This window comes from Cyprinus carpio, chromosome A16 (assembly GCF_018340385.1).
Source record: "Cyprinus carpio isolate SPL01 chromosome A16, ASM1834038v1, whole genome shotgun sequence".
Classification (NCBI taxonomy): Eukaryota; Metazoa; Chordata; class Actinopteri; order Cypriniformes; family Cyprinidae; genus Cyprinus; species Cyprinus carpio.
Genome location: NC_056587.1, coordinates 4,630,320 through 4,649,646, shown reverse-complemented (window position 1 = coordinate 4,649,646; position 19,327 = coordinate 4,630,320). Strand labels below are relative to the sequence as shown.

At 36.2% G+C, this 19,327-nt stretch overlaps 1 protein-coding gene across 1 annotated transcript; it reads left to right on the top strand.

Annotated features, from left to right (window-relative positions):
- Nucleotides 1–310: 310 nt before the first annotated feature.
- Nucleotides 311–19,101, top strand: LOC109055291 (voltage-dependent calcium channel gamma-4 subunit-like). The gene is made up of 6 exons (XM_042772128.1): nt 311–644; nt 9,533–9,804; nt 9,976–10,200; nt 14,308–14,391; nt 15,092–15,232; nt 15,963–19,101. Exons 3-6 carry the CDS (start codon nt 9,978–9,980, stop codon nt 16,790–16,792), a joined length of 1,278 nt encoding a protein of 425 aa, XP_042628062.1. The 5' UTR covers nt 311–644; nt 9,533–9,804; nt 9,976–9,977; the 3' UTR covers nt 16,793–19,101.
- The last annotated feature ends 226 nt before the right edge of the window (nt 19,102–19,327 follow it).

Genomic DNA, 19,327 nt, shown 5'->3' with positions numbered 1-19,327 from the left:
TGGGAACATTTGGTCCCCAAAATGCGAAACCTGACCCTCTCACTTAGGGCCCAGTGTCCCAGGAGATGGTCTTTGTGTATGACGGAGGTCTGGGAAAAAACTTGAATTTCAAAAGCACAATGGCGCGAATTTTCTCTGGTCTGTCAGGATTCCAAAGAGAAAGAGAGAGAGAATGAGTCGTAGGCAACTTGTCGCATACGACTCATTCTCTCTCTCTCTCTCTCTCTCTTTCTCTCTCACGCACACTCGGGGTAAGGAAAGGGACGGATAGAGCGAGCGAAGCGTTGCGGCTCGGGCGGGGGGACGCAGTCGCGCACGCGCACACGCATTGGCTACACGCGCTCTAGACAAATCCGTACTCGAGTGACGTGGGGACGTGTGCGGTGTGAATATCTCATATACTGTCTGCCTTGAGAGAGATTCAGATTTGTAACTTGTTTTTTTTTTTTTTTTTATCATTATTATTTTTATAATTTGACGACATTTCTAAACGCTTTTTTTTTTTTTTTTTGATACGCGCAAATCCCTACGTTATGTTCTTTTCTAACTCGTTTACAGTCCATTTCTCTTGATATGCAATTATCTCTTCTAGTCTTCCGCTTTGGGAGTGCGACGGTCTTCAAACACGAGACAAAACTAAACTGGTAAGCAATAATCTCAGTTTTTTCTGTAGTCTGCGTGTGTGCTCGCGATTTTGGGGGGCTGTTTGGAGGTTTCCGTTTGCATGTGTGTGTCCATGTGGAATGCAAAGAGCGGAATCAATCGATGCCAAATTGCAAGCCTGCAAGCTCAGCTGTCGATTTTCTCAAAGCTCTTCGCCTGCATTTGGTTGTCTCTGCAAATGTTTGTTAAAACAAACATAACGGGGGGTAATATGATAAATGAAATCGTCTTCATTGTGCGTCTGCAAGCGCATCTTCGCATTCATTATGCATGTGCAGCATAAACTCTCCTTATCTGGAGCTCGATGGAACAAACACCGCTAATATACTTCCAGAGCAAGTGTGTTGCGGCTCTTTGGACACATTCTTTCCCTTCAGCTTTTTGAAGAGAGAATGGAGGGCTTTTTTTAGAGAAAGGCGTCCATTTTCGGTGACGGTGGAGGACTCCTCTAATGAATGCACTGCGGCTCGCATCAGCGCCCAGCCTCCCCCTGTCAGCTCCCACACTTCACCCTGACCATTTATGTGATCTCACTGAACACGAGCGTGGACCTTTTCACAGCCCTGCTCGTGCATGTTTGATCCATGATTTTCGGTCACATCATGTGACCTTAGGAACATAAGAGGCCTCTATTTCAGCACAAGGCAATTTTCAAAGAAGATGCACCTGTCACACTGACGATAAAGGCCTACACTGTAAAAAATGTTTATACTCAAGCTAATTGTTTTTTAAAAAAACATATTTTTTGTATGATTTTATCAGAAGCAATTAATGTAAAAATGCAGTAAAATCCTGTTAAAAACTGTAAGATAATTTACTATAGCGTATTTGGTAAGAAAAAATATATTTGTTAATTTTAAGACAATTTATATTGAAAAATATATATTTATAATTATATATAATATATATATTATATATAATATATAATTATACTGTGAAATGTAAAAATGTTTGTTGACATTTTTAGAAAAAGTTTCTTATTTTAGTTTTCAGTTACAAACAGTAGGGTGATTAATGTTGCAGTTTATTAATTAGCGATGTATGTTAATTTTTTTGTCATCTTTGTCATCATACGACTTTTGGACCATTATATTTTTATTAAAAATGTAGCATAATATACTGTCACTAAAAAGCCCCAATATTCTGGCAACTATAGCTATAATTGACATTTACATTTATATTTATGCATTTAGCTGACACTGACAGCTGGCAACTTTGTAATATAATATATTGTGCAACCTACAATGCCAGATAGAAAACACAAGTGTTTTTATTTTTATTTACTAAAATTATTATTATAGTTTATCTGAACTGTAATTTCACTTGCTTATTTGAGAAATAATATGTGTCCTATTCAGTGTATTTTACAATAATAAAAAAAAAGAATGAATGAGATAGCAGTTAAAAATCACAGTGCTAGTGCAAGCTAGTGATGGCAGTGTCTGGCTTGGGCACATACCTTAATCAGCATGCTTGTGTGCTCGCAGGAAGCCTAAGATGTGTCTCCATCATTTTCTTGGCCTATGACCACACAGAATTGTTTTAATGAAAGAAAGCACCTGGTCAGGGCTCAGGTTGTACCGCTCTCGTTTGGAGAATTCTGTTTAAGCAGATTGTGTCTCCTGGGATCATAATTATGTAATACTCTGTAGAGTCCTGTGTCAGCATTGCTGTACCAACACCATTTCCCACAATCTATACAAGAACCGAGAGCATTTCAGACAACAGTAAAGGAAAAGAAACCCCAGTGGATGTTTTTTTTTTTTTTTTTTTTTTTTTTTTTTTTGCAATTGTTAAAGAGCGGACCCCTGACTGAGATTATCTCTTTTATTCTCTGTATAATTTAGAGTACTAAATGGTAAAAATAAGGAGTCCTGTGGCTGTAATGCTTCAGACATAAATGACAAATTTTATCTTAACAAGAAGAGGCCTCTGCATGGTTTTGAAACTGATAATTAGTGGAATATGATCGAGAAATGGATTGTATTTGCTTCTCTTCGCCATCCCATGAAGTGCACGTTGTGTTAGTCATGACACATTTCCAGGCACGCTTGTTCTTTCCCACTAGACCAATACAGCTTTTAAAACTGCATACTGCAGCAGACAAACAAAGTGGAGTGAAGTGACCCCTCATTGCCCCGGTCAATGCTGTCTATAGCAGACCTGTGTCCTCACGACGCCAGTAAAAGAGTTTTTCTACCTACATCAGTGATGGATGTTTTTTGCCATTAAAACATAATTAGAAGTTGGTTTGTGTATTGTTGATATGTAGATTGTTTTATGGTCAGTGCGGTTAAGTTCCTGTTCGTGGTTACATTAGTGTGGCTTTTTAACAGACAGTGACATCAGATGAGTCAGGCAACATCTGTTTGCAGTGTTCTTACTTTCACCCTAGTGCACTGAAGCATTAGTACTCATTTTAAACCATATTTGGCACAGATGACTGATGTCTTTTTCAAGCAGTGGATACCAATAGTGAAATTTAATAAAGAAACAACATTTTTGAAGTAATTAACATTTAAGTCCTGCATAGAAATCTGCCATCAACATGCAGTCAGTTGGATCTAGAACAGCAAATTAATTTTGTGACCTGTGATCAAATAATAGAATAGAATAGAAATGCTAAAGTTAAATAAAATTAATGCTTTTATTTATATACACTTTAAAAGTTTCTTGAGTACCAAATTAGCAAATTAGAATGATTTCTAACAGCTGCAGAAAATGCAGCTTTGCCACTGAAGAAATAAATTAAAATTGAAAACATATTAAAATAGAAAACAGTTATTTTTATTTGAATAATATTTCACAATATTACTGTATTTTGAACAAATAAATGCAGCCTTGGTGAGCATAAGGGACTTCTTTGAAAAACATAAAAAATCTGAATTCTTAGATTCCATATTAATGTTGAATCAAAATAAACAACTTACACACAGGCTTTTGGATTGTCCTTAAAGTTGTGATAATTAGCTCTCCCTTTCATCGGTCCCATCTGGGACTGAAACCTCTACCTTAAATACAGATGAGACAGAGTGCAAGAGACAGACTGTGATCATTTGTTCCCTTCATGCATAGTCATCAAACAAATCCTATAGCAAGCTGTAAGCAAGAGAAATGATTCATTCAGTCTGTTCATACATTGCTTGTCTGGATCTCAAAAGGAATTTAGAAACAAGGTAATGGCACTTGTTTAGAGACTCTGTTAATTGCTTGTGGGAGGAGACATGGACATCCAGGTTAAGCAAATGAAATGAATATCCTTCATTTGAAATGAATATACTTGCTCTCTTCCTCCGAGCTTCCTACACGGATACAGCAGCATAACTGCAACTATATCGTTGTTCATCGTTCATTGAGCAACTGCCTCACGGCAAATGATCTTCATGTCTGAAGTTCATCTGAAAAGAACTTTACTAAAAATAAAAGAGCCTTGGATTTATTAATGTATTAGAGGGAATATCCCTGAGCAGAAATGCTCATAGTTTCATACACTGCTACTGTATCATTTTATTCAAACACCTATCAGATGTGAGTGCAGGTGATATATTATTGGGTGGGGAATTAAGCCTAGCTGTGCTTGCTTGTTTGCCTATTAATTGAAGAATAATTTGGAATTTTATTATTATTATTATGTATTTATTTATTAATTTTGGTGAAATACACTTTAAACCACATGTGGTGATGTCATAATAACATTCTGTGTTATAATCATCAAAGCTCCATTTCATTGATCAAAAATACAGTAAAAACAGTAATATTGTGAAACTTGATTACAATTTAAAATAATTGTTTTCTGTATTTGAAAGTGTAGTTTATTTCTTTGATGGGGCTTAAATTGAATGTACTGGGTTATGAATGGATGATATGTTATTAAGTCATCCTGTGCTTCGTGCTGTTTTTTCGACTGTTGAATTTGAATCGCTAAGGTGACCTCTTCCTGAAATGAAATGCATATATGTCTATGCATATTGATATTATGCAAATTGTGTCCCCTCTGATAGAGTATAAATGTAGTGCCTGCTGACTCATCACAAGAGTTCTTCTCACATTCATTTCTTCATGATATTGGTCAGGTCAGCTAATAATGTGGTGTAGTGTAGAACTTGGCTAGTAAGAGAAAGATTGTGCAAAGGGTGATCCATGAACTATCATCATCACTATTGTACTCTTGAGTAAGACATGTAACCCAAGGTTACTCGAGGGGACAGTCCATGTAACAAAAAATATACCGGAAGAAATGTGTTTATTTATGAAATGTGTAAGCTAAATGACTAATTAGTTATGAACACATTGTCTTGAAGCACAATATAGACAAGATTACATTCACTTCTTTTACGGGGAAACAAGATCTGAGATAAACACAGCATTTCATTTTCATTGATGTCTCTTCTAAGAGGTCTGTGTTTGTAGTATAAAATGAACACAGCAGGTGTCAGCCTAACCTTAGTCTCTCAGCCTCAGATGGCACACTCATTCTCATTTCCTCTTTAGCTACATTTCCATGCATTTCCAAGTAAATACAATTACAATGCCAGAATGCAAAAGCAATCAATTGTTCACATTTGGCAGATGGATTTATCCAAAGCCACGTATGTTGCATTTATGAATTGAACCTGTGACCTTTTGCTATCCTCTACCGTTAAAATTACAGGAACATGATGTGTCAAAACGCAGTCAGATGACATATTCATGAGGTTATGTGAAAAGGCAATACATTTTGTGTGTCCACAGCTGGGGTATATTGGAGGCTGGCTGATATGACTACAGTGGGAATGTGAGAGGTGTTATAAAGGGTATGTGGGAACAAGAGCTCAGGTGTTATGCTCTAATCTTTCATAAGAGATGTTATCTCTGAGCTCAGTACGGTCTCACACCCTCAGCATGACGATGATGCCGCAGCAGCACTAAATTCATCCAAACAGAATGGTGAAGGTAGCCTTTCATTGCATTCATTTGATGTACAATGCTATTCAGTTTTCAAAGTGAATCACTCAAGTGTTTTCTTTCACAAAGGTATTCCAACTTCAGTGGGCTGACTTTTGTTTGATTTCATTCGGACTCTCCATTATTATATTGCTTCTGCTCTGTCCATTCTCTCTCTATTTGCTTGTGTCTCTCGTTCATTCTCCCTCTCTTCTGAACGATGCAGAAGAGGTCATAATTGACGCTTTTTGTCATGATTGCAGCAGGGACTTATGTGCTAATTATTTTGATTCACGAGTCATAATAATTGGATGCATTTCCCATAATTACGGCTTCGCCTTTCACGGTCATGACATGATTTGTCTGAATTGTGTATTAATTGTCAGTAATTTTGATTGGTTACTCAACGTACACATCTTGACATGTCGAATGTATGGTGAGGAAGTAGTGATCACGGGGAAATTAGTAAGTTTGTGTTTTTTCCTTCCCCCAAGCCTTGCAAATCAATTCTCACGTGGCAGCAGTAAGTGTGAAATTATGAATGGAATCAACATTGTGGCTGATCATGTCTCATGAGAACAAGATCTCTGCTGTTTTTTCTTGTCCCTGTGTGATTATAAATAGACAAATAAATATGTGATTTGTGTGGTCTGTAAAGCCATATGTTTGTATTTATCACGGATGGACGTGGCAGACTGTGGAAACACAGAGGCGATCTGCTTCATATCACACAGAAACAGACACTGAAAGCTGCCGACTGTCTTGTGAGTGACTCTCAGGCTGATTAGTTTGACATATAGAAGAACAGTGTATTTCATACTGCATTAGTTAATGTTTTTGTGGCCTGCAGAGGCTGAGTTAAACCCCTCAGGGCTGTTCAGTTCTCACTGGCTTTCTTTGGGCAGTCATGGGAACTGTGAAAAAAAATGATGGCCTATTATTATTAATCAGTAACATTTTTGGCTGTTTTTGGGGGAGGAATGTAATAATTCTTCATTTGAGAAGAAGTAATAATGTTTTGTTAAGCAGTGAATGCTGTAATGCAGTGGTTCTCAGTTGTTGTTTTTTCTCCAGGACCCAGTTTTAGCCAAAATGTCCCCAAAACTAAATTTAAATTATATCATTATAAACTGCATAAGCCCAAGAATATGCAACATTACAGTTTTTTTCTTTCTTTTTCTTTCTCTTTTGCTGTGCTCAGTAGTGCATAATAGTGCATGCTACACACATACCTCATATTACATACAAAAGACTGAAGTATAATGCTATACTGGGTATGTATAAAACAGTATGTACTATTCTATGTATTTATACCATACACTACAAAAGCGTACAAAAGCCGTCATTGGTGCAGTACCTTTTTTACCCCTAAAGGGTGCATATTAGTAGTACCTAAGGGCACATATTAGCACCTAAGTGGTACATTTTAGTACTTTTTGAAAGGGTACCGGCCCAGTGATACATAATGCAGTTTAACTTAGTGCTTACTGCATATTCATCACATTTCTCAGGGCACAGGGTACTTGCTGCAACATTCAGAGGAACACTTTTTTTTTGTAGAGCATTGAACATGGTAGTTCACACTGCTTAGTGTACTGTACTGTGTGCGGTAGTAGTTTCTAGTTATTGCATACTAGATTTGTAGTGCAATAGTAAATTTAAAGTGCATATTAGATTTATAGTTCAAAGTACACCAGTAAACTATTAAATATTATTGTAATTATTATTTCAAGCATTCTCCAAGCAACATTTTTAATGATATATGTATTTATAAGTTATTAGTATTAGTTAGTAGTATATTTTAGTATTAGTATAATAACTTAGTAGTTAATTAGTAGTTAGTATACAACATTACTGCAATGCAGTTAGCTACTTGGCAACCTACATTTTTGAAGTTTTAAAGCCTCCTGTGAATGTGACTTTGTGACAAGCTCTGCTGGCAGAGACGGGAGCTGTAATGAAGTCTTGGACCCAGTTTACACAGGTTAATGTCACATGATGCTTTATTCCCTGCTGAGACTCGACTGAGAGTGCGGAAACAGACTGTTGCCTCTCTGTCTCCATTTTTCACAATTTCATTCCAAAATTCTTGTATTGATCAAAATAAACTTGATTACTTCACTGTGTGAGAAGAGATTAAATTAGAGTTTATCATCTTTTCCATCTGCTTTTATCAAGTTATTTTGTCATTATGGTTTTCTGATTAATACCTCTACCCTTACCTGTGGTCATAGAAGTCATTGTAGATATTAGACAAGTTTTCTTTTTTGAAAAAAGAAGTGTGCTTCTTTTAATTGTATTAAATTTGTAGTAGTGCACTTCAAATCTTAAATGTATATTTAAAAAATGTACTTGCAAATAATATATGAATAAAATAAAGGCCACTTTAAGTGTTCTTAAAGAGAGAACACTCTCATGACTTATTGAAAAGTTTTACTTTAAAGTACAAGTACATTTTAAGTCATTATGTTGTAATAATCATTTGTCATGTTTTAAAGCAGTGCCCTTGTTTTGATGTGTAGACTAACCTACTAAAGTACAAGCACTTGATTGTAACTTTAACTGCAATGTGGTATTCATTAATAAATTTAAAGTTAATATATTTTAAATGTACCTAAACCTAACCTAAATACAAATGAGTAATTACAAAATATTTATTATAATATATTTAAACACATAACGTACAAGTTTCAATAGAAATTACATAAATATAAAATATATAGGCTATTTTAGTTTACAATAAATCCTTGTTTGTATATACAGCAATACACATTAAAGACAATAAAATTATGAAATCACATATAAAGTTGTGATTAAATCGTACTGAAATTGCATTTAATACATTTTTAACCTATAATGCATTTTCTTTTCTTTTTTAACTGCATGAAATTAAGTTTCTGAAAACATTACATTCAGCTTGCACTGTAGTATAATAGTATATTATTTTCAGTAGATTATTTCCATGATAAGTATTCATGTATTCATGTACTGTATGAGCATTCAAAAATATGCTAAAGTGTACTTCTTTTTCACAAAGATTACAATCCCTAATAATTCTCTTTAACAGCTGCTTGAAACTCATACTGTGTGCCATTTTTATTGGTTGTATTATATTAGTTTATATTGTGTAACTTTTGTACAGATCATATTTTGTTTGTTTGTGCTATTTTTGTATGTGCAGTATGTCAGCTTATCTAACAGCTTACAACTGATAATTGTCTTTTGTTAGAATCATTTAGATTGCCCCATGCAAAATGCCACATTTAGAATGTTTTTATCTTAATTTTTCATACCACTTTTTAATGTGCCACTGACACATAAGAAAACTGCTTAGATTTTACATCCTTGGGATTTTTCTATGAGGGCTACATATCTGTACTGCAGAGGCTCATGATGCGAACATGGTTTAACCCATTTTGATGGCTGTGCCATATTGCATTATAAAAAAATAAAAGCCAACCCAGCACTACATCATCTAAACTAAATTATCTAAACTAAACTAACCGCACTACACTACTCTCCTCTTATATTATATTCTCTTCGTGTGTGTCTTTCTGCGTTCGTGAGCATCTCTGTCTCATATAGGTGTGGTTAACATAAAACATCCAGCGCTGTGAGGTAACAGTTCTCCTCCTGCTTGGTCAGGGAGTCTCTACAGACTCATTGCAATGATCCAATTCATGTAATGTTGCTGAATTGCATGTTTGTCAGTTATTCCCTCATCTCATCCCAAGGGATGAAAGCACTGTCCCTCCCATCTCTCCATGCTTTTGTGATTCAGAGTTACTATGGTAACAGTGGAGACCTGCCTTTGCTCCTCTCTCCCCAAGTTCTTAAGAATCATTCCTTGCCAAATTTCCCCCAAACAGTGTTTTTTTTTTTTTTTTTTTAAAGAAGTTGCAGCAGAATTTAGTCTCACTCTCTTTTCTTTCTTTTCTATCTCCAGGTTTTTTTTTTTTTTTTTTATCAGCAATGACCAGAACTGACACAAAGTAAGACTATATACACACGGAGGCATTAACACAAGCTTCTCCATTGTGGTCGACCTGCGAGCGTAGCAGCAGAGAAACAGGGGGAGTAAACGAGTACAGGAAGGAGAAAAGGAGTGTGCGAGGACAGTCGATGGATGCTGCCCGGATTGAAGGGACAGCACATTCTCATCTGACGAGGAAAAGAAAGATTTCAAAATTGAGTCGAAGGACAGAAACTCGCCGTCAGGTAAGCTCGTCCAGTCAGGTAACAGTGAAGAGTGAAGGAGATCAGACATTTCTCATCTCTCGATCTCTATACTGTCAGTATAAAACAAATGAGAGGAAAGATAAATGGGCAGGCAGTGATGTTTTCACATCTCTCTCTCCCTTTATTTGCTTCTCCCACTCTTTCCCATAGGCATGGTGTGTGAGAAGGGCATTCAGATCCTTCTCACCATCGTGGGTGCTTTCGCATCCTTCGGCCTGATGACGGTGGCTATCGGCACTGATTATTGGCTGTACTCTCGGGCGCTCATCTGCAACAGCACCGCCAACAACTCACAAGAGGATCCGCATAATAAGGAGAAGAAGGACCCCGGGGCCTTGACACACTCTGGCCTGTGGAGGATCTGTTGTCTGGAGGGTCAGCCAATATCTTCACTCTTGGTTATATTGTGGGGGTGGCGTCTATGTGCAGTTATTTGAGAAAAAAAAGGAGAGTTAAGATTTATTAACATTTGCCTACATCGGGGCAGCCCCGGGATGAGAGCTTTTATACTAAAAATATACTAGGCCACAGTTTGGAAAACAGAAAATAGTACATCAAATGGAATATGGGACATAATATAGTAACCAAACAAACACAAACACACACATAAATACATTATAATTAAAAATAAAAAAAAATCACCAAACATAAAAAAAAAAACATACATACACTCTCTCTCTCTCTCTCTCTCACACACACACACACACACACACACACATATATAATAATATATATGAATAACAATATATATGAATAAATATATTTTAATGATGTGAAATGATGAGATTAATCAATTACTTTATTCTATTGACAGCCCTAGCTTTTAACAGTAAGAAATGAATACATTATTTATTTATATAACATATTTGCCTATAATCTTGTGTAAAAAAAAAAAAAAAGATAGATATATTTAAAGATAAATAAATAAATTTAATACGTACATTTATTTCTGTGATGGCAAAGATGAATTTTCAGCAGGCATTAATCCAGTTTTCATATGATCCTTCATAGAAATCATTCTAACATTCTGATTTGATGCTCAAGAAACATTTTTATATATATATATAAACATGGTACTTTGTTTTTCAAATCAAATAAATAACAACAATAATAATAAAAAAAATAACAACAATAAATAATAATAATAATAATAATATTACTAACCACAAACTTTTGAATTGTATATATAACTGCAGTGACAATATAAAATGTTATCTTTATAATATCACACTATTCTCAATATTTATATCTTAGAAAGGAGGTCCCTTGAGGACGGTGCATATTCTTATTTTAAGAGTATAAAAAACCCAATGTTTCCAATAGCAAAAATATTCTAATCATACAATTTTTATGGTTTACTTTAATTATTCATCAAAAGCTTTATATATGGCATATCATTCATGTATTTTCATATTCAAGTAAATTTTAATTATTCTAAAAATGGCTAATATGCCTGTATAAGGGATGAAACCATTTCAAAAGTAGTTAAATTCTTATTTTAAATAGTATTTAAGGATAATTAACACACACAGTATCATAAAACATATACACGTCTTGAACCCTGATATGGCCATTTACTGCTAAAGAGATTTGAGTGTAGGGGCGACGCCCAAAAAGCCTGTGAAACCCTAATTAAAAGGCTGGGCTGATTGCATTGAGAGGTCAACACAGAGGGACAGCAGTCGTGGTCTTAGGGGCCATTCTAGCGCCTCGTGTTCTCACTCATCCCTGTGTAATGCGCTCTCCGGTCCGCCAGAAGCCAGCCATTGTGCTCTGCTAATTTAGCCTTATGGCTAAGCTCTCTGATAACAAAGCATTCAATTAAAGATAAGCCTGGATTCCCAATCATCACAGCAGCGCCACTTCTCTCTCAGTCGTCTCTCTTTGTTTCCTTCTCTATCTCATTAATTTCTCCTCTTTCTTTGCCCCTTTGGTCGCTGTAGTGTTACAGCAAACTTGGCATAGTTTAGAGGTCAAGACATCCTTACTTTCCCCAGGGATTAAAGCCAAGATGGATTCTTAGTAGAAACGCAATTAGGAGCAGGTGAAGTGGAAAGCAGACATTTTGGATCTGCATAATGAATGTCACAGCTAAACCGGCCCAAACAGCAAATACTGTTGGCTGTGTGATGATAGGTGCACTGATTGTCACATCACCCAAACTCGATTCTAGACATGCACACACACACACACACACACACACGTTGGGCCTTGTCCTGCCCTTCATCTATGCTCCCCTGCTGCTGTAGCAATCATAAGCAGAGGCTAATGATACTCTTAAAGCTAATGAGTTGCTTTCATGTTTATATATAACAAAGAAAACAAGGTCACATACCTGCTGAAAAGTCCAGTTCAGACCAGCAAGAGTGGCTTGGTGCTGGTCTTAACCAGCTTTTTTTTTTTTACTTTGTTTTATATTAAAAGCACCAAAAGCACAAAGATTATTGCTATTATTGGTTGAGTGGTGCACTACAAATATGAATGCATTCGAAGACGTGAAATATTATTTCCAAGCATAGGCCTACTCTCCCAGCGATTATATGACTGATATTCAAATCAGTTGCCAGGCCACCGGAATTTCTCCTGGTGCTCCCAATCTGGGCCATTTGCGTGCGCAATATAGGCTACTTTCTCAAAATATTATAACTTTGATCTCGTAAATGCTACTAATTAATTCTCAAAATTTTGACTCTATTCTCAAAATATTTTGACTTAATTCTCAAAATATTTCAACTTTAATCTCATTATCTTAGTTTTTTTTTTGTAACCTGACACTTAAACGCCGTCGTAAAAAAGTGACGTGCGCTGATTTTTATTTAGGGTTGGACATTTTTCAACTCTGTGACCAGAAAAAATAAATAAATTTGTAAAAAAAAATAATAATAATAATAAAATAAAAAGCATGCAGTGGCTATAACGTTTGAAATATGAAGAAAGTAATAGTGTCAAAAATGTTAATAATTTTTTTTACAATTGTATTAATAGCACAATAATTAAAAAAAAAAAAAAAAATACAAAAACTTTAATAATAATTATTATTGTCATATTGAATGGCAACAATGTGAATGTTTCTAGAGTGGTCTGGTGACGTGCTCTTGGTGGCAGGAACTATTGTTTAGAAGGCCATTGCTGAAAGAACCAAAATGGTGATGCCAGATTCTCCTCAATGACACCTTTCCCTTTTGTGTCCTCGTCTCTTTCTTACAGATTAAGCTCCATGAGAAGGAATATAAAAAGACAAAAACAGCTGTGAAAAGATTTCCCCCCACACCTGCCCACCTGTATCTCCCTTCGTCTGTCTCATCAATCCATCACATTCCCACTCCATCAATCAACAGCAGTCATGATGTCATCATAGTGCGTCAGTCTGTCTGTCTGCACTAGAGCGGGTAGCTATTCACTCCCTGACTGGCTCCAGGGCTGATTTCTATGGTGCATGTGTATGTTTCCAGTTCCACATCTTAACAAATGAACATAATGAATTAAGAGAATTAGATCTGTATCAGGCGCTACAATCCAAAAATGACTTCCCTATCTAATTTAAAGAGGTTGGATTGTGGATAAGACCATTAATTGGTATTTCAGCGGTATTCCTAAATGAGATTTAAGGGTGTGTGTGTGTGCGTTGATCTATCCATCTGTCTCTCACATTAATGCATGCATCATTAAAAAAAAATACATTTATTTAAAATTCAGCTGTAAAAAAAATTATTAAATTAAAAACACACACAAGTAAATATAGAAAAGTTAATTATTAAATTAACTACTTCCCATATAAGACACGTTTTTTTTTTTTAATGTATATTTTTATTCAGCAAGGACACATTAAATTGGTCAAAACTGGCAGCGAAGACCTTTATAATGTTACAAATCATTTCTGTTTCAAATCAATTCCCACAAAAACTATAAATAAAAAAACAATTTACAACGGTTTCCACAAAAATATTAAATAGCACAACTGTTTTCAACATTTTCATGTTTCTTAAGTAGTGAATCAGCATATTAGAATACGATGATTTCTGAAGGATCATGTGATACTGAAGTAATGACTGCTAAAAATTAAGATATACATCATAGGAATAAATTACATTTTAAAATATATTAGAATAGAAAACAGTTATTTTAAATTGCAATAATATATTTCACAATATTAGTTTTTACTGCATTTTTGATCAAATAAATAGTCTTGATGAGCATATGAGGCATCCTTCAGAAACATTTATATATCCTACTGACCCCAAACTTTTGAATAGTTGTGTAATGAAAGAGCACCATCACTTATTTATGCCAGAAAATGCAGTGAGAGCTTGTACATGAGGGTTTGATCATGTAGACTACATCTGCAGAAAAGTGTGAGGGGTTTTAATGGAGGTACAGTGATGCAGTTCATTCTCAGTTAAGCTCAGAATTAACATATGCGCAGTACGTGTGGGTTGGTGCGAGGATGTCTCACCTCTGATGTTCCTGTCTTTTTGCTTGTAGGGGTGAAGCGTGGTGTGTGCTCCCAGATCAACCACTTCCCAGAGGATGCTGACTTTGATCATGATGGAGCGGAATACGTCCTGCGTAAGAGGCTGCCCTTTATTACTACAATAGATTTTATTATGACAAAGGATTTCTGCTGTATGAATGGAATGCAGCTACAGCAAAAGTCTTTGCCTTGTCAAAGAAACAGTTCACCCAAAAATAAAACATTGCCACTATTTACTCATATTTGTTTTAAAAAATTTAACACCATGGGAAAGATTATATAATGACAGAAGTTTTCTTTCTTTTAAATATCTATGTTTTGTTCTGACACGCAAAAAATGCTGTTTTTAAGTAACATTGCAGATTCATGCAAATTCTATGCTTCACATCCCCTGAAATGCTCCAAGACATTTCTGTGCTACAGCTTCCTGCGTGCATGTCACACGCATAAATGCATGCATGCACTCAGGTTGGCATTTTGGTTGGTATTTAGATAGCATTTCCTTGCATGGTCCCAGCTTGACTGGTCCCAGATGGGATGCAGAACTGCCAGGGGAACATTTTTCCTCTGGGGCGGTTTCATATACAGTGCACAACGGCATTTTTTAATTACCCAGGTGCATCATTTCAACTTAATATTTATACCTAAAAATGTGTGGAGATATGAATGAACAGTGTTAAAGACCTGAACAGAATTGATTCGCCTGCACTCATCATGTCTCACGCTTCTAATGCTCTGCGTCTCTCACCCTCTCCCATCTGTCTCTCTTCTCCACTATTCTCTCTTTCCCTGCAGGAGTGGTCCGGGCCTCCAACATCTTTCCCATTCTTAGTGCCATCCTGCTGCTAATGGGAGGAGTCTGTATCGCAGCCAGCCGTTTCTACAAGAGCAAAAGGAACATCGTGCTGGGGGCTGGCATTCTGTTTGTAGCGGCAGGTAAAGTGTGTGCATTGTGTGTGTACATACATTTGTCCAGGAGTAAATGTCAAATTACATCTAATATTTACTTGTAATAGAAAATTGTGTCATACACTGTGGTGTCCTGAAGTCTTGAGAATCTGGGATTTACAAAAAAAAAGATATATATATATATATATATATTATATATATATATATATATATATATATATATATATATATATATATACATACACATACATATATATGAATAAATAAATGTATACATAGAAAAAGCTGTCAATTTAAATGAAGGAATTTTAGATTTTAATAGTATAATGTTAAAAATTTAGAATTCGTGTTTTTTTTTTGTTGTTTTTTTTTTACATATTCATTAAATTTCAATGATATACAGTGATATATTAATGAATATTTTTATCAGGAAGAAAAATGCTAAATAAAAGCTTTTTGCACTAGTGCTCTAAAACAAGTGGACCCCACTAAATGTCTAGTATATAGTCTGACGACAGAAAACACCACAGAATGCAATAAAATGGTACAAAATGTATTTAATTGCAAGTCTGTAAAGAATGATCCACAATATTACTGTAAAATGAAAACCATTTTATCTGATAAAACCTAATTGCCAGATTGGACTGTGAATGCTTCTGAATCTCTATTATTCTGCAAACAAAAGCTACATATCACTGTATTTCTCTGTACCTGTGGGTTTTGATCAGTTGGCATGTTTTTGACCATTGATCTTTAGGCCTGAGTAACATCATTGGTGTGATAGTGTACATTTCTGCCGCTCTGGGTGACATTTCCCCAAAGAAGGACGAGGACAAGAAATGGCAGTACTCCTACGGCTGGTCCTTCTACTTTGGAGGGCTGTCCTTCATCCTGGCTGAGATGGTGGGCGTGCTGGCGGTAAACATCTACATCGAGAAGAACAAGGAGCTCCGCTGTCGCTCTCGCACTGATATCTTTAAAAGCACCACTCACGCCATGCTACGGCTCCCGAGCTACCGTTTCCGCCGCAGATCGCGTTCCAGCTCTCGATCCACCGACCCCTCGCGCTCACGAGACCCGTCTCCCGTGGGTGGCCCACCAGGGGGTAAGAACTTCGGAATGCCCCCATCTGCTTTACTCTCCCAGGGGCCCATCTCTGTATCCACTCTTCCTAACCCTCACTCCCGCTCCGCTCTGCCAGGGGGCGATATTTCCCTTTACACCCTCTCCCGAGACCCCAAACTGGGTGGTTTAGGAGGGCTGGGAGCCCCTCCGCTATACAGCACGGTGGACCGTGCCACACTATACCAGCTGCACAACTGCTTCCCTAAAGAGAGCGGAGGGGGCGGAGGAGGCATTATGATGACTGGGACGCTGCCCTCGCTCAAATCCCACAATCCCTCAGCTGTCCAGAATTCTTCCAACTCCAACGCGCCGCTCAGCAACACCATCCCATCCTCCCAGCCTCCACCTTTCGCCGCCTCTACGGTGGAGCGGGAACGAGGGATGGGAACGCTGGATAGGCTCGGAAAAGGTGACAGAGAGAGTAACTCCAACACGCTAAATAGGAAAACTACACCAGTGTAGACAGATAAGAGGGTCAGCGTAGATAATGTAGATGGAAAGACTGGAAACACTCACAGCATTGACAAAATGTTTCACTTTATGAAAAAATAAAGAGTAAAAGAATTACAAACATCTCATGATAACAACAACACTCACATGTTTTTCAAGTACTGTTTTATAACGTGTAATCTTCATGAAACTATAATCATGGGATACTGTGATATTATTTAGCTTGATTTTAGATGTGGAATTTCAAGAAGGTGAAGTGTTGTTGTTATTGCGACTAAGTTTGATCTGCTGGCTCTCAACATGTTGAATGGTTCTAGTTTTTAAAAGATGGTTCTAGTGCTTTTCAAAGATTTTGACTAAGTTCAAAACGTGATACTGAGCACTGCAGAAACATGAGTGTATTCAATATGTGAGAATGAGATTATTACTACAACTAACTTTGTGAGAAGCATTTTATTTATTTTAAAGAAAGTTTTATTTTCTACCCTTTGATAACATGCAATTTAGTGTGTAATATCTGTATATCTGTCTTCCAGCTCAGTAGAGAGATCAGCACCATAATTGATGGACTGAAATGACAGAGTTAAAATGAAAAAAGATTTTTATAAAAACCTACCATCATATTATTTTTGTTAAAATCACTGTTAGCAGTAGAAGTAGCACTTATTGAATTGAAAATCTTTGTTTTGGGGCATTAAAACATTCCCTCACGTGGTAAAAGAGGGACAGATGATATATTTGTATATATCCCAGAAGAGGGACTTCTATCCAAAACTGTGCTTTTCAAATCTGAGCGAGGATAAAAAAAAAAAAAAAAAAAAAAACTACATTTTGAAAAGAAAATGTATATTATACACAATTGTATTTGAAAAAGAAAAAAAAAAGACAGAGATACTTTAAAAGTCTAGAGTACAGATCAAGGTCTTCGTGTATTAAAAAGGGCAGAATGGGTGGGTGGGGCTTTTTTTGAATATGTATGAGGACACTGTCTTCCTTGAGCTCTGATTGGCCTAAACTCATATGTTGAGGCATGCCCTGTGTCATTTGTGTTTTCCCTTCACTGTGTCATGTGATCATGACAGCATCCCAAAGGCAAAGCTCCCCTCCCAAAAAATAAAAAAAAACAAAACAAAAAAACAAATGCTCACTGTGCTGCACCTGACTCCCTTTGAACCGTCTGCTTCTCTAAATGAGAGATTATATACTATATGTGGACATTCTGCTAACCTTTAACCTTTATTCCATGATCCCAGCCAACAAGAGGTCAACAAAGGACATTATATAATAGAGTGCAAATGGGCATCAAATCACAATCTCCTGCGACTGGGGGTCTTTTTTTAATTCATAAAAAAATGTGAAAATCTCTACAAAGACAGCATTCATGTGGTCAGTTATAACTATTATGTAGATGAGAATAGATATATCTAGAGAAAATATGGTTTATCTTAATGTGTGATAAACTAACACTGTATTGCACGAATTTTATATATAAAAGAAACAACAGACAATCTACGAGTGATGTCATTTGTGTGTTTTTAACATCTTATATCCATAGAAGATAACTAAGATGATCTTTTATGGAAGTGCGTTTCCATCTCAAAGTAAAAAATACAAACAGCTAATAGAGAGATTAATGTTTAAAATACAGAACGTCATATTATAAGATACAAGGTCACAAAAAGTTGCAATAGTGACCGTCATAAATAAATTCACAATTCAGTGAAATAAAGTCACCATTATCTTGTTTTTTGTTTTTTACTCAGGATAAAATGCACTTCCATTAACTTATAGAGTGGTTCTTAACCAGGGGGCCTCAGCAAACTTTCGAGGAGGACACAAGATGACTTAAAATTATTTAAATAAGACAAAATTTGAATTAAAATAAGACAAACCAATCAAGATATTTCTTATTTTAATTCACCCCCTCAACAACTGTTTATTCAGCTGGAAAGGTAACAGGGCCTTTGAATATTGGTTTAAACAACAGGGGGCCTTGGAGAATTTAAGAACCATTGATCTGATGATAACCTTAAAAAAATAATAATGATAAAAAAGAAAAGTCTTAACACCTATCTTCATTTTAACAGTACCTTAAGATGTAATCTAGATATTTTGCATAATCATATTTTAACTTTTTTTTTTTTTTTTACGTTTCTGTAATATGATAGACAATTATTGACCTCATTTTTTCCTAATTTCCAGATGGGCGGGCCATAACTTTCTCACTATTGGAGGACTGTGTAGTAAGGGTTTTACTGTACCCACCCACAAACATGCACTCATTTCAGTCCCGACCAACAATTAATAAACCTGTGCCAGCAGATTCTGTTTTATCCTGTTTTCCCCCCATGCTCTCGTATACACATAAAAAGTGAAAGAACAGCTCGCTAGTCTGACAGGCAATATTAAAGGGCTATATATACAAGCAGACCTCTGGCTTGAGTGTCAGCCTACAGCTCCAATTTCCCTACTCCGCACCCACTCATACTCCCCCCAACAGATCAACCGACATGCTCTTATGCTACAGACCCAATACAGATTCAACAA